General features: G+C 40.3%; 1 protein-coding gene across 1 annotated transcript; it reads left to right on the top strand.

Moving 5' to 3' along the window:
• Positions 1 to 1,725: 1,725 nt before the first annotated feature.
• BCL10 (BCL10 immune signaling adaptor) lies at positions 1,726 to 12,788 on the top strand. Its single transcript, XM_082674062.1, has 3 exons — positions 1,726 to 2,037; positions 8,759 to 9,047; positions 12,259 to 12,788. Exons 1-3 carry the CDS (start codon positions 1,981 to 1,983, stop codon positions 12,612 to 12,614), a joined length of 702 nt encoding a protein of 233 aa, XP_082530188.1. The 5' UTR covers positions 1,726 to 1,980; the 3' UTR covers positions 12,615 to 12,788.
• Positions 12,789 to 17,175: the final 4,387 nt, after the last annotated feature.

The raw sequence follows: 17,175 nt of genomic DNA on the forward strand, positions 1-17,175 counted from the left end.
TGCTCCTTTTTCAAATCATAAACCAGATCATGTCACTCCCCTGTTCAGAACCCTCCAGTGGCTTCCCGTCTGACTCAGAGTATGCCCATATGACTCAGAGCAAAGTCAAAGCAAACTGTTACAGTGGCACACAAGGAACTCATCCCCTTCCCAGTCACACTGGATCCTTTTCATTGGCTGTTCCCTCTAATATTCTTTCTTCATATGTCTATATGGCTCATTCCCTCAATTCCTTCAAGTAGTAACTCAAATCTCCCTTTCTCAATGAGGTCTTCATTAACCACCCTATTTAAAATTTTACTAATCCAAACACCCTGATTCTATTGCCCTGTTTTACATTTTCTCTTAGTATTTATTATTTTCTAACATAATAAATAATTTACATAACATTTTTCAAATGTCTGTCTGCCCTGCTCCAAACACACATATACTAGAATTTAAACTCCAGGAGGAAAGGAATTTTTATCTGTTTTGTTCACAGTTGTTTCCCCAGCACCTAGAACAGTCTCGGGCACATAGCTGACATTCAATAAATATTTGTGAAATGAAAGAACAAATATTTAAGTAAATTGGGTTATACCAAGAGGATGGAAGGTTAAGCAATCAGAAAAAATACTGTGTATCAATATGGAAAAAGACATGTGAGGTAATGTTAATGTTAAAAGTAGAACCCCCGCGTTGCGATAAAAAAACACGTTGGTGTGGCTTTGGCAACGTTGTTCTTTTCTGGTTCTTTTGCTTTCTCTTCCCTTAAATGTTGGGGCTCCCAAGTTCGTTTTTGGTCCTCTTATCATTTTTATCTACACTCTAGCTTCAAATACCATCTACTTTATTTCTAGTTTATTTAGCATGTTGTCCAAACAACCATCTTGAGCCCAGGGCTCTGTTTTGAGCTTTTCACCCACATTACTTTGTATACACCTCTGTTAGTAGCTAGAATACCATTCTGAGAATAGTGGTCTGTTCATCAGTCTCCCCCGATAAAATGGGAGAACTGTAACAGAATAAGATGCCTAGAACATATTAGTAAGGACTCAATAAATGTTTTAGTAATGTAAGGTGTGTACTGTGTGCCCAGTACCTCTAAGAACCTTACGTATATCATGTCATTTAATTCTCACAGCAGCCCTGTGAGAGGCATGAGGTAGACATAGCTTCATTACACGGATGAATAAATAAGGAAATGTGTTTATAATAAAGTGATCCCCAAAAATGCAGACGTTAAACTAGGTGTTAAAGTAGTGGGATCGTAGGCGGTTTTTCTCTTTCAGAAATTTCGTTAATATTGTTGATAGGCTGTATATGCGTCTTGTGTGTGTATGCACGTGTGTCCGTGTGAGACCAAATAATTTTAAAACTTGAGTGGGCAAACACAGCAACAGGAAATCGTTGGGTAGGGTCTGGGAAAAGGGGAGGAACCCCAAAGTACAGACAAGCAGAGACCCGACTCCGCCTGTGAGCTGTCTGCGCAGGCGGCGACGGCCCGCAGGCAGAGCAGCGATGCTCCCCACCCAGGGAAACGATTCCTTTCAGTGAGGCCAACCCGCGGCCACATGCAAATGATCTGGAGGCTGTGGGCGGAGCCACTGCTGAAAGGCTCCGGACGGGGGGCGGGGAGAAGGTTGACCCATGGGCTGGCTCCGATTGGCTCCCACAGAGACGGGGCGGGCTCTCCCGAAGGCCCGGCCTCACCGAGGGGCGGGGCCTGGGCCTGGGCCTCTTGGAGAGGGAAGGAGCGGGAACCCGAGCTCCGCGTCGGGAAGTTTAGGTCGGCTGAGCCCTCGGCTCCCAAAGGCAGAGCCGGAAGCGCTACAGTTTGACCCACGAGTCCATCTGTTTTCGAAGGCGTAGCCCTCTTCCTCCCGACCCTCTCCGCCTCCCCCTCTGCCCCTTCATCCGGAGGCCGAAGCCCCCAGCCTGGGCGGGGCGGCGCAGCCCGAGCTCCCGGACCCGGAAGAAGCGCCATCTCCCGCCTTCACCATGGAGCCCACTGCGCCGTCCCTCACCGAGGAGGACCTGACTGAAGTGAAGAAGGACGTGAGTAGCAAAACCTTGCCCGGGCACCGCCGAGGGCCGGGGGCGGGCGGAGCGGGGGGGGGGGGGGCTGCATTCCTGCAGCGAGGAAACCCCGCGTCCTAGTCCGAGTCGGAATCGGAGGAGGAGCCCGCGGTCTGAGAAGCGAAACGTCCGGGCACAGCAGGACCGCGGCGAGCCCTGCATCCGAGGGACCTTGGTGGAAGTGATCTGATCCCCGCTGACCTGTTAATCCACGTTTTAAATCACTAAAAGCAGGGCTTGGGTTTCAGAAATCTTGTTCAGTGGAGCGTTTCTTTACAGTCAGCTTCTTGCCCACTGCTCACCCATCCCCTGGTGATTTCACCCCAGCTGCGCTTTGGAGCTGCGTTGTTAGGGATCGACGACTCAAGTTCATCCTTGAGCCAGACTGCCTTGGCTGCTGGCTCAACCTGGAGCAAAAGCTGGACCAGATAAAGCATCCCAAGCAGTGGATCAAATACGTGAAACTTGCAAAGGGGGTTGGGGGGAGCTGGACTGTTGAAAGCACAACCCGGAATTCCCCTAGTAAGCAAACGCCCACGTATTTAAATTGAAGGGGCGCGGAGGGGGTGGGGGATGAATACATGAAGCGGAGAATTAATTTACAGGTAAACGTTGGAGATATTCAGCAGCTAAATTATGCTCTTCTGCTTGGATGCTGAAGTGCACAAATCTTAGTATTTATTCGTAAAGAATGACTTTGTTGAGGTCTGACTTGTTTCTCTTTTCCTTTGCTTGTAGTTAACTTGTTTTGCCATGTGAGACTTATATGAGTACCATTAAAATACTTTATATTAATTCAAATTCAAAACAATATGAACATGAATTGTGTTCTGGCTTAACACTGCAGTACTTATACAAAATCATCTTTGTGAATTGGACAGGACAGCAGCTTTTTAAATGTTTGTGTGCTTCCTTTTACCCTCACCTGTAAGGTTTATTACACTGTACTCAGTTACAGTTGGTATGACTCATTAGCAAAAGGAGACTGGTTATGACTGTGCCTTAGTTTCCTCCTTCAACAGATAATTGTGGAGCACTTATATGGAAAGTACTGTTCTTGGGCCTGGAAAGATATAAAAAAATGACAGGCCCCTGCTTTACATTCTAGTTGAGTTAAGACTGGGACATTGATAACTAATAAAGAATAAATGAGTATTGTGTTTTTCAAGATTTGTGCCAGTAAAAACATGAACTTCAAGAGCTAGGCCTACTGTATTCCAGATACTCTGTCACACAATTTACAATGTTCTCATTTAATCTGTACAACAACCTCTAAGGCAGATAGTTGTCTTTCCCATTTTATAGTTGATAAAACAGGTAGTGAGAGGTTACAAGTGGGAGGATATAAAGCCTGTACATAAACACAGATGTGAAGGGTGGCTTCTAGGCCTTTTTTTTTTTCCATCAGTTCATTGATATTATCCATCTCCATGATTTCAGTTTACAGCTATATAAGAAATCCATAACCTTGGGGAATCCTGGACACGTTTCAGGACATCTGTGAAAAAAAATATGTGCACATTTTCTTCTTAGAAATTTTTTCATGATGTTTTCAGAATCGTTTATGACCTTAGGAGTTTTAAAATTATAATCCACATATTTGGACTTCCTTCTTTCTCAACTCTAAGTGCTTATTTCCAAATATCTACTGGAAATCCACTTTTATATCCTTCAGATTCCTCACTTTGTCTAAAATTGAACTTTTTATCATCCTTCCCCCAAAGCCACTTGCTGTTTCTGCTGTATTCTCTGTCGTGATGAATCCATGGGGATTGGCTGCTGATACCAAAATTCATGGATGCGGGCTTCCCTGGTGGCACAGTGGTTGAGAGTCCGCCTGCCGATGCAGGGAACACGGGTTCGTGTCCCGGTCCGGGAGGATCCCACATGCCACGGAGCGGCTGGGCCCGTGAGCCATGGCCGCTGGGCCTGTGCGTCCAGAGCCTGTGCTCCGCAACGGGAGAAGCCGCAACAGTGAGAGGCCCGCGTACCGCAAAAAAAAAAAAAAAAAAGAAATTCATGGATGCTCAAGTCCCTTTTATAAAATGGCGTAGTATTTGCATGTAACCTACACACATCTGCCCATATACTTTGAATTATCTCTAGATTACTTATAACACCTAGTACAATGTGAATACTGTGTAAATAGTTGTAAATACAATGTAAATGCTATATAAATAGTTGACCCACACAGCAAATTCAAGTTTTGCTTTTTGGAACTTTAAGGAATTTTTTTTTTTTTTTTTTGGTTGTGTTGGGTCTTCGTTGCTACGCGCGGGCTTCTCTAGTTGCGGCAAGCGGGGGCTACTCTTCGTTGGGGTGCGCGGGCTTCACACGCGGTGGCTTCTCTTGTCGCGGAGCACGGGCTCTAGGCGTGCGGGCTTCAGTAGTTGTGACACGTGGGCTCTAGAGCGCAGGCTCAGTAGTTGTGGCGCACGGGCTTAGTTGATCTGCGGCATGTGAGATCTTCCCGGGCCAGGGCTCGAACCCGTGTCCCCTGCTTTGGCAGGCGGATTCTTAATCACTGTGCCACCAGGGGAGCCCCTGGAATTTTTTTTCCAAATATTTTCCATCCACTGTTGGTTGAATCCGAGGGTGCGGAACCTGCAGGTACAGAGGACCGACTGTACCACCACTTATCCACATGGAAACTTCCACTTCTTTTTTTTTTTTTTTCAGGCTCCCACTTCTTCACTATACTCCTCCCTGCGTGCTCCATCTAGTTGTTTACCTCTCTTTTGTTGAATTTAGTTCAGTTTCATAAATATGGACTACACACTGTGAGACTGATACTGCCATTGATTCTAACAGTTCAGAAATTAAAAACTAACACACAATCTTAGTTTGAGAAGAGCTCAACTTCTTGGGGGGTGGGGGGGACATGTAAAATGACAATTGCAAATCACAGAATAAGTGCAATGAATTTTACATTCATCCAAAACATTATCTACTTAGCACTCTGCTAAATGCAGGATATACAGAGTTGAACAGAATGTACCTGGTTCTTGCCTGCTTTTAACATGTGGGTTCTTAAGGTTGAAAACAAATAAATGTATAATTCCAAATTATGGTAAGTACTATGAAGGAGACAAACAGGTGTTGAGCCAATAACAAGATAAGAGGGGAAATCTACTTGAGATAGGATGGTCAGGGAAGGTTATTAACATTTTTTAAACTGGTTCCTGAAGGCTATGACAGAACTGGAGAAGAGCATTCTAGGCAGAATAGAATTTTCAAAGGATCTAAGGCAGGCAAGATCTTGGGGAAATTGGAAAAAGGCAGAGAGTGCCTAGAGGTGAAGTTAGGATGGTGGGCTAGTGCCAGATTATGAAGAGTCTTACAGATGGTAGTAAAGTGGGATTTTTTTCCCAAGTGTAGTAGAGACCTATTGAAGAATTATATTTTTAACAATCCCTCTGCCTAATGTATGGACTGGAGCGAGCAAAAGGGAGAAGAGGGAAACTAGTGAGGAGATCCTTGGAATTTACGTAGTTGAGAGATGATGGTGATTCGGATCAGGCAGTGGAGATGGATGGAACAGGAGAATTCCAGATGCATATTTTAAACAGTAATGATAGGACTTGGTGATGGTTTGAATGTGGGAGTTAAGGAAGAGAGTGGAATCAGATTAGTAAGTGGAAATGTCAAATCAGCAATTAGACCTATCAGTTCGAAGATCAAAAGAGAGATCTGAGCTAGAAATCAAAGTGTGGGATTAAGTGAGTTTACCTGGGGAACTTGAGAGCTAGAAGGGAAAGGGAGACCATAGAAAAGTTTTAAAAAGTAAGAAGTTATGGCCGCAGAGATGGGAAGAAAGCCAGGAGAGTGTGGTATTCATATAAGACAAGAAAAGAGTATTTCAGGAAGGGAGTGATCAACTGTGTTCACGCTGCTGAGAAGTGAGATGAAGACTGAAAAGTATCAGATTTAGTGATAAGGAGACCCTTGGTGACTTTGAGAAGAGTAGTGGGACAAAGTGAAAATGTCTGGGAGTGAGTTGGGAGATATAAGTGGAGTCCTGTTGTATAGAAAAGTGAAGTGCATACACTGGGTGCTGTAAAGGCAGGAGAGGAGTACTCATTTGGGGGAGTTTAAGTAAAGTTACCTGAAGGAGATGACCACTGTCCTGAATTTTAAAAGATGAATAGGGATATGGGAAAAGAAAACAAGGCAAAGGTAATGACTTAAAGAAATGTAGTGGAAAACAGCAGTTTTAGGAAGAACATAAAGTTCCAGAACATAGAGTAAGCTGGAGAGGTAGGCAGGCTCCATACTATGAAGCACCTGCCTGCCATCATCAAGTAGCTGTGATTTATTGAATACCTACTGTGTCAAGCCTTCATATGCACTGTCCCATTTAGTCCTCCTACAGGTCCTGCTAGGTATTTATTATTTTTTTACCAATAAGGGACCTGAGGCTTAGAGAGGTTAAGTAACTTCCCCCAGCTCTCACAGGAGTATGTGGCAGATTCAAGATTTGAACTGAGGTTGGTCTGAGTCCAGAGCCATGCTCTTCACTTCTCTGCTATTCTGCTATAGTTGAGAAACTTTATCCTTTAAGTCGAGGTGGAACACAGTGTTTTAAATTTTTTAAAAATTAACTAACAACATTTCAGTATTGGTAGAATTCATGTAACACTCCAGATTTCCATTTTTTCTTGAAAAATTAGAAGGTCTGATAGATGTGTGAAGGAAGAAGTTGAGCGGGGTGGGGAGAGAAGGAAGAAGTACAACTAGGTGTCTTGTTAATAGTCGATGCAAGATATATAGGGACCCGAACTAGGACAATGCTAATAATAGGGATGGAGTGAAGGGGCAGCTTAGATAAATATTGGGGTAGATTGGCAGGACTTGGTGGGTGGGTGATCTGATCGAATGTGCCAAGTGAGTGAAAGAGAGGAAAAGTCAAGGATGAGTTGTAGGTTTATAGCATGGTTGGATGGATGGTAGTACTCGCAAGTGAGCTGAGAATGTCAGAGGAAAACGATAGGGGAAGATAACAAAATTGGTTTTGGACATGTTGAATTTTAAGTACCATTGGGATCTCTAGGTGGAGAAAGTCTTGATCACATAGGAAAATTTAGAAATCATCAACGTATGGTAGAAATGACAACAAATGAGGTTTTCCAAGGAGTTCATTTTTTAAATCTATTTTTCTCTCCTCATCCCCACAGCTTAAATTCGTGCACTCAGCTTATCATATGTAAGATATTGCAGCAGTCTTCTAATTGCTCTCCTTTGACCCCAATTTTTGCTTTCCCCCAACCCTCTGTAAAAGTTTTCTTATTGCCTCTTATTTATAAACCTTTGATGAGGTTTTGACTATAGGGAAATGTAATTTCCCTCATTGCCTACCTTTCATGCCTCTAGGTCAGGTGTAGTCTCTGTAAATTTCCCAGGTCCTGGAGGCAGAGTTGGTTGCTTCCCCAGTACTTGACCTATATCTTTTTTTCCAGGTCATATTCCATTGTCTCATAATTTTTAGCTTGAGTTGATAATGTATTCTTCAACTAGACCATGTGCCCTTTGCATGCAGGTTTCAAGTCTTGTTCATCTTTGCATATCCACTGCTCAGCACTTGGAATATTTGGCATTTAGATATGTGAAATGTTTCTTGTGGGAATTCAGTGGACTGAGAACTGTAGGAACCCTTCACCTAACCTACTTTTCTGCCACCATATACTCTCATATACTTTGAAGATTTTCCATTGTCTTTAGTTCATCATTGTCAGTGTGAATCAAGTTAGTCATCATTGTCATCATCACTAACATTTACTCATCACTTACTATGTACCAGGCACTTTCTCAAGTGCTTTACGTGTGTTAATTTATTTCTCATTACACTCAGATGAGGAAACTGAGGCACAGAGGAGTTAAGTTACCCAAGATTGCATATTTAGTAAATGGAGGAGCTATAATACAGCCACTCACATCAAATTGTTAATACCATTTATTAGGACCCACATTGATTTTTGACTAATTAAGCCTCATTAGGCAATTCTCAGGTCTAGGCCTGTGTATGTGATTTCTTTTTATTTCTTTAATTTTTTCCAATATCCACTATTCCTTTAGGTTTCTTTCCCCCCATACCTTTCTACCTTCCTTCTTCCAAGGCTGAGTTAGACTACAGTCTTGCCAACTGACTCCAAAGATAGACCCAGTATGGTCCCTTTTGTTTTAGGTTCTTTCTTTTTCTTTCTCTCTCTCTCTCTTTGTGTGTGTGTGTGTGTGTGTGGTTTCACTCTAGAAAGATGGAAAATTAATAACATGAGAAAGTTATAAACTGTGAGTTATCCTCTCTGGTCCTGACTAATCCTGGATTCCTTGCTAAATGGAAACTAAAATGTACAGTAACCTCTGCTCTCAACTTTACCTCTGAAGGCCCTCAGCAGACCTCCCTATTTCCACAGACCCAAGCCCCCTAGATTAGACTGGCCCCCTCCTCACAACAGTTTGGTCTTGGTTTATAGATATGAAGATGAGATCAGAGCAGTGAGGAAGCAGTGAGGAATATCTAGTCAGGGACCTACTTCTGTCTAACCGGACCTTCATTTTAATAGCATGCCTTTAGTAGGGCTGAGCCTCCTGACTTCAGGATGTTTTCTCTCACCAGTCAGATTCCTAACTGATCAGTCACCTTTGTGATTTCCTTAGGTGTTAAAAAAAAAAGATACATTGAGGCATTTTTTATATCTTTTAGGCTTTAGAAAATTTGCGTGTATACCTGTGTGAAAAAATCATAGCTGAGAGACATTTTGATCATCTACGTGCAAAAAAAATACTCAGTAGAGAAGACACTGAAGAAATTTCTTGTCGAACATCAAGTAGAAAAAGGGCTGGAAAATTGTTAGACTACTTACAAGAAAACCCCAAAGGACTAGATACCCTGGTTGAATCTATTCGGCGAGAAAAAACACAGAACTTCCTGATACAGAAGATTACAGATGAAGTGCTAAAACTTAGAAATATAAAACTAGAACATCTGAAAGGTAAGATATCTTAGTTATCCAAAAGTTCATTTAAATGTAACAATGCTTTTATAAGTAGAATGCAAAACAAAACAAAAACCTAGAAGTGATCATTTTGCTTTTATTCAAAAAGTTCAACCTTTAGAATTACATTCAATTTGCATTTTTTTTACCTTATTTGATGTCATTACATTGCAAAAGTGAAATATCACTCAGTGTTCTGTATTTATATTCGTTTAACAACACATTTATAGAAAACAACTACAATGGAATCCCAGTATACACAGGAGTTTGTTTCTAAAGTCATCAGAATGCAAGATTAATCTGTTCAAAAGTAACCCCTGGGGCTTCCCTGGTGGCGCAGTGGTTGAGAGTCCGCCTGCCGATGCAGGGGACATGGGTTCGTGCCCTGGTCCGGGAAGATCCCACATGCCGCGGAGCGGCTGGGCCCGTGAGCCATGGCCGCTGAGCCTGCGCGTCCGGAGCCTGTGCTCCACAACGGGAGAGGCCACAACAGTGAGAGGCCCGCGTACCGCAAAAAAAAAAAAAAAAGTAACCCCTGAAAATGCATATCACGCATAAAGAACAGTGTATAGGTAAAGTATTTTACCTTTGATAAACTCTGATAGTTTTTCTCCCACCAGTAGATTACATGATGAAGTAGTTGGCTTATGTTGGTAAGAATCATCGTGTATAAGTTATATATAACTTTAAACACTAGAATTACACTCAGTGTTGCAAAATGAGAGAGGCATAAAACTGAGATTGATTAAGGGAGTAGCAGATTTACCTCTTCGTCTCACCCTCACCCCAGAGCACACACTCACTAAATTGGAATGCTGTGTAGAATTGTTTGCACGATTTAAATCCCCCTCTCCCTCCAAACCCCCATCTTTCTCTGTCTCTCTCTACAGAGCACTTAAGATAAATGTGCATGCGATACAGCTCTATTCCAGCTGTTCTAGGCAAGGGAAACATAAATTAGTAATTTAGGGCTTTTCCCTTAAGGAACTCAGTCTATAAATCCATGTTGGAACACAGATGAAGTTTCCCCTTGAGCCATATTTAAGAAAATAGTTTCTCTTTCATGGGACAGAAATGCTGACTGTATTGTGAAGTTGAAAAACTAGTGGAAAAAATTGACGTACAAATGTACTTTACAGACTCTGAAGGTTTTACATAAAATCTGTCAACTCAGGAAGTTCTGTGCCTGTAGACCATTGGGTTGAATATTTGCTGAGCCTAAAAGAGAGATAAATTGTGTTTGTGTTTATTCTTTCCACACTGAGGCTAATTGTTGGCTATACCCTTTGGATATATAGAATTCTTTGTTCAGAACAACCTCTGTCATTTACGTAAACTGTTAGGTTGAGAACCAGGACATTCTCTATTTAATGTGAAGAGGAGACCTGGGTTCTAGCCGTCCCCCTTGCATGAAGTAGTCCTGGAATGTTGGGCATGACTTCACTGTTCCAGGCCTCTGTCTTCTCGTCTCTAATAGTGAGAGGCTATCCCGGATGACCTGTAGAATCCCTTCCACTTGTAACACCCCATGATTCAAGAATTGGAAGTAAGAGAAATGGAAATAAAAACAAAAATAAACAAATGGGACCTAATGAAACTTCAAATCTTTTGCACAGCAAAGGAAACCATAAACAAGACCAAAAGACAACCCTCAGAATGGGAGAAAATATTTGCAAATGAAGCAACTGACAAAGGATTAATCTCCAAAATTTATAAGCAGCTCATGCAGCTCAATAACAAAAAAACAAACAACCCAATCCAAAAATGGGCAGAAGACCTAAATAGACATTTCTCCGAAGAAGATATACAGTTTGCCAACAAACACATGAAAGAATGCTCAACATCATTAATCATTAGAGAAATGCAAATCAAAAGTACAATGAGATATCACCTCACACCAGTCAGAATGGCCATCATCAAAAAATCTAGAAACAATAAATGCTGGAGAGGGTGTGGAGAAAAGGGAACCCTCTTGCACTGCTGGTGGGAATGTGAATTGGTACAGCCACTATGGAGGAGGTGCCTATGGAGGAGGTGCCAGTATGGAGGTGCCTTAAAAAACTACAAATAGAGCTACCATATGACCCAGCAATCCCACTACTAGGCATATACCCTGAGAAAACCATAATTCAAAAAGAGTCATGTACCAAAATGTTCATTGCAGCTCTATTTACAATAGCCTAGAGATGGAAACAACCTAAGTGTCCATCATCAGATGAATGGATAAAGATGTGGCACATATATACAATGGAATATTACTCAGCCATAAAAAGAAATGAAATTGAGCTATTTGTAATGAGGTGGATGGAACTAGAGTCTGTCATACAGTGAAGTAAGTCAGAAAGAGAAAGAAAAATAACGTGTGCTAACACATATATATGCAATTTAAGAAAAAAAAAATGTCATGAAGAACCTAGGGGTAAGACAGGAATAAAGACACAGACCTACTAGAGAATGGACTTGAGGATATGGGGAGTGGGAAGGGTAAGCTGTGACAAAGCGAGAGAGAGGCATGGACATATATACACTACCAAACGTAAAATAGCTAGCTAGTGGGAAGCAGCTGCATAGCACAGGGAGATCAGCTTGGTGCTTTGTGACCACCTAGAGGGGTGGGATAGGGAGGGTGGGAGGGAGGGAGACACAAGAGGGAAGAGATATGGGAACATATGTATAACTGATTCACTTTGTTATAAAGCAGAAACTAACACACGATTGTAAACCAATTATACTCCAATAAAGATGTAAAAAAATTTTTTTAATAAAAAATAAATAAAAAAAGAATTGGAAGTAATTAACTCATAGAATTTTAGCATATACCCAGTTTAAAATTGGGGTAAATTTTTTTTGTGTGTGTGTGCTGGAGTGCTAAAGAATATTTTTTAGTTGTGAAAGCTATTTCTTATTTTATGAATAATTTCAGGGGCTACTTTATTTTTTCTAGGTCCTTCAATGGTTAAGTATAAATACACAGATTGAATGTGAATTGTAGCATGTCATTTAGCTTCCTTGAGATTATTCCTGTATCTAGAAAATGTAAATAATAGTATGCTTCATGATTGTCAGGAAAAGCAGATAAAATGTGAAATGGATTATGACAATTTATAAACTGCTATTTAAATTTGTGTAATCTTTAAAAAGTTCGAAGATGGGTGTGGACTCAGTTTTCTAGTTACTTTTCATTTACATCTGAATAATTTTATTGTAGGACTGAAATGTAGCAGCTGTGAGCCTTTTCCAGATGGAGCCACAAACAACCTCTCTAGATCAAATTCAGATGACAGTAATTTCTCTGAAAAACTGAGAGCATCCACCGTCATATACCATCCAGAAGGAGAATCCAGCACAGCCCCCTTTTTTTCTACTGATTCTTCTCTGAATTTGCCTGTTCTAGAAGTAGGCAGAACTGAAAACCCCACCTTCTCTTCAACTACGCTTCCTAGACCTGGGGACCCTGGGGCTCCTCCTTTGCCACCAGAGCTGCAGTTAGAAGAAGAAGGAACTTGTGGAAACTCTAGTGAGATGTTTCTTCCCTTAAGATCACGTGCTCTTTTGCGGCAATGACAGTTTACTGCATTTTAATTTTTTTAATGGTGACAAAAAATATTTGAAAGGATATGAATCATCTTATAAAATTGCTATAATGACTTATTAACATTTGATACATGTCTTATAATGCAACGTAAACATACTTTGTAAATAGAATTTTTTAGAATAAAAGAAGTATACTTGTAGATAGCTAAAGTAACTCTTGTTGATCATGTACTCTTCAGTATTTTCTCTTCATTTTTGAGGTAATTTAGTGTTTTCACTTTTTTTTATGTTTTAAGACTAATTTTAATAGAGAACATTTCTCTGTTTGAGAATAGAGTCTTAGGCTGGGAACAATGTTTCTTCTCTGTGCATTTGTGCTAGTAAGTTTCACAGTCTAATAGTCCTTTCCAACCATTCAACAGTACATTTTCAGAATTAAGCTGTTCCTATTCATAATAAAGCCAATCACTGCTGGGAAAACTGCCAGCTACAGAAAAGAATCTTTTTCCCACTCAATTGGGCTTACAGGTACTTAGAAAGTCCCCTTCTGATTCAGAGAAATATCTAATGGAGTTTGAGCCACCTACGGTGCCAATTTGCCAAAATACATTTCTTATTAATCTTACTAATTAATACTACTTTCTTAAGATTTTCACATTCTTTGCTTTATCATTTTCATTCCTAAAGAAAAATCTTGACATAAACTTCAGTTATTACATATAATTTAATGAGATTTTAAAAATACTTTTTCTGTACTTTTTGTTCCCTTTTAATGAGGACCACTGTACAGTTGAAATAATTAGAACAAAATGGTTTTTGTGTGTGTATATGTGACAATTCTGTTTTTAGTACTATTTGGAACAAGCGGGCCATTAGCTAGATATGTCTTTTTGTTCTATGACAAAGTTTGACTAATTTTACAAATTTATAAATCTTCTTTCATTATTTTCATTAAACTATATCTATTTCTAGATATCTGTCTCATATATATTTCCACTACTTGCAAAAAGCAGAGATGGAAATATGCTATTAAGAATAAATGTTTTTAAGTTGTAGTGCTGTGTTTTGGAAGTTTCAGATTTTTCAATAGGAAATAAATACCTAAAACTTTTTTTATATGCACCAATTTTAATAGGAAACATTAATTCAGGTTGTAAGATGGAGTTGCACTTCTGGATGGACTGATGAAATTATCAATTGTGAAGAAGACTGGCATATTGACTTTTAAAAAATTTTAAAGACTGGGTGATTTTTGTAGTATAAACATTTTCTAACGATTATGGAGAAACATGTTTCACTTCCAGGGTAGCATAACAAAATAGTGGCAATTAAAAAAAAAAATAGTGGTGTAATACTTAAACCTTTTTCAAAAGCAGAAGCAAGCTTTCATTTCATTAATTAAAATAAAATTTGATATGCAGTTACTTTTTTAAAAATTTAAATAGGATTTATTTGGAATCAAAGATCATAATTTAGATATGGTGCAGCACCTACATTTATAGTTTTCTTTCAGACTGTTGACTAACTACGTAGACAATAAAATTAAGGTTTTAACAAACTTAGGCTTTTGGTTTTCTGAATCCTATGAAATCAATTTATTTTTCATTTAAACACTGAAAACCAGCTGTTGCCAAAAATGTATACATTTGAATGATACTGTGACATGACATAGTGCAATTGGTTATTGGGTTGATTAATGCAGCAGTGAAAATTATCACTTAATATAAAAACAACACCTTCGAGCTCACTTTTTTAAATTGCTTTTTAAAAAATTGAGACTTTATTTTTTAGAGCAGTTCTAGGTTTACAGAAAACTTGAGCACAAAGTACAGAGTTCCCATATACCCCCTGTTTCCTATATTAACATCTCACATTAGTGCATTTATTAGAATTGATGAACCAGTCTTGATACATTATTATTAACTAAAGTTAATAGTTTACATTAGGAGTCATTCTTTGTGTTATACAGTTCTATAAGTTTTGACAAATGCATAGTGACATGCATCCACCATTATATTATCACACAGAATAGTTTCACTTCCCCAAAAATCCCCTGTGTTCCACTTATTCATCCCTTCCTCTTCCTCCCCGCCCCACCCCTTCCCATCCAGCCCTGGCAACCACTGATCTGTTTATTCTCTCTATTGCTCTGTCTTTTCCAGAATGTCATATATTGAATGGTTGGAATCATACAATATGTAGCTTTTTCAGACTGGCTTCTTTCACTTAGCAATATGCATTTACATTTCATGCATGTCTTTTCATGGTCACTTTTTCAAGAGCTAATTCCATCTTTGGTCAGCATGTCATTCCTAGTGCAAGGGCAAACACTGGCAAATTTGGAACTTACCAGGATAATGGCAGGTTTTTTGCTTTCAATTTTTTTTGTTGTTTCGAATTTTTTAATTTTGTTTGGGAGGTTTTTGGTTTGTTTTGATACTTTTTTTTTCGGCCATACCGCTCGGCATGTGGGATCTTACTTCCCTGACCAGGGATAGAACCTGTGCCCCCTGCAGTGGAAGCACTGGAGGTGTGGAGTCTTAACCACTGGACTACCAGGGAAGTCCCTTGATAAACATTTTCTAAAATTTAACTTAGTTTAATGATTAGTACTTTTGTGGTTAGTGTTTTTTGTCTCCTGTTTAAAAAATCTTTGCCTATCCTAGTGCTGTGATGATAATCCCCTATGTTTTCCTCTGGAAACTTAGTTGTTTTCATTTCATAATTAGCTCTATGATCCATTACAAAGTAATTTTGTGTACAGTATAAAGTAGAAGTTAAGTCTTGTGGCTACTGTCCTTTTACCTAAGCAGCGTGAAAGGGAGCAGGCAGTTTCACGCTCTGTCCTTATCTTGTATCACTGCATAAATAAGTACGTTGTTGATTTTGGAGGGAAAAAAAATAGCTAACCAAGCAGGGAATCGATCTTTGTTGTTAAATGTAATCTTTTGAGGGCTTTCTGAAAGAAGAGCTAAATTTAAGCACAAACAATATGTGGGTAACTTGAGTGCTGCTCCTAAAGGCCTTACTCTGACCTTGCCACTGTATTTAATTATCAGACAGTTGTCCTTCACTGTGGTGGTTCCCAGACTGCTGCCTATTTCAGAATCACCTGGAGAGCATTTCTTTCTTTTTTTTTTGCTGTACGCGGGCCTCTCACTGCTGTGGCCTCTCCTGTTGCGGAGCACGGGCTCCGGACACGCAGGCTCAGCGGCCATGGCTCACGGGCCCAGCCGCTCCGCAGCATGTGGGATCTTCCCAGACCGGGGCATGAATCCGTGTCCCCTGCATCAGCAGGCAGACTCTCAACCACTGCGCCACCAGGGAAGCCCACCTGGAGAGCTTTTAAAGATCTGGATGCCAGGCTGTGGAAGCCAGTCATCAGAAGTGGGTAAAAATTTCTAGGTGATTCCAACGGGCAACAGTGTTTGGAAACCACAATCTTACCGGATGCCAAATACAGTGATTGGTATTTCCACATGTGTGATCTTGTTTTTAATCCTAATAACAACTCTGCAAGGAGAGTTTTATTGTTACTTTTTTTTAACAGACGAGAAACAATCTCAGGATAAAGTATATGGCTCAAAGTATGTGGCACAGCTCTTTAGAATTAAAATCTAGGGCTGTTTGACTCCAAGATCAGTGTTCTTTCTACAACTCCATGCTCTCTTATTAACATTTCCTAGACGGCAGAAAGGTAAGAGTGGAGATTGTGTATTTTTTCACTCATAATTCAATATTTATTGATTACCTATCATTTTAGGTGCTGGCGATACAGTGATAAAACAGACAATCTCTATGTTCTCATAGAGAACTCACATTCTAGTTGGGGGAGATAGTTAGAAAATAAACAAGGAAACCCTGATAATTCTAGTTGCTGTGGATATAAAATAGGCCATGTATGAGCTAAACAGTAACTTGGACCAAAGTGTTTATAGCATTATGAGGGAACTCCTCTCAAAGCAGGCAACATTTGAGCTGAGGCCTAAACCATAAGAAGGAAGGAGCCAGCTGTGTGGAGTTCTAGTAGGAAGTTTAGGCAAAAGTAACATTGAGTGCAAAAGTCCTGAGGCAAGAATGAGCTAGTGAGGACCACCCAGGCCTGTATGGCTGGAACATAAGTATGAGGGGTGACTAGGGAACTCAGGAGCCCGGATTGAGATGAGGTTTCACTGATAGTGAGGACCAGATATGGAAGGATTTATAGACCATTGTGAGAAGTTTGGATTTTCTTCTTTCTTTTTTGTATATTGAAATAAAAGAGCTGTATTAGGGACTAGTATATAACATTTGCATACATTTTCAGGGTATTACACTATATTCCAAAAAACTGTTAATGCTCAAGGGGCGTTGGGCCATACTGTATCAGCTTGACCTCTGGAGGGGCTGGAGGCTATGTCCACATGACCAATCCCCAGTAAAAACTCTGGACGCTAAGTTTCGGGTGAGCTTCCCCAGATGGCTCCATGCATGTTGTCACATGTCTTCGCCGCAGAAGTTAGTACTGTCTACACCTCCACTGGGAGAAGACAGCCAGAAGCCCTGCATGTGGAAGGCTCCAGCACTCTGCACCCTGCATCTCTTCCCTTGG

Source organism: Grampus griseus, assembly GCF_964374135.1.
Source record: "Grampus griseus genome assembly, chromosome: 1".
NCBI classification, from domain to species: Eukaryota; Metazoa; Chordata; class Mammalia; order Artiodactyla; family Delphinidae; genus Grampus; species Grampus griseus.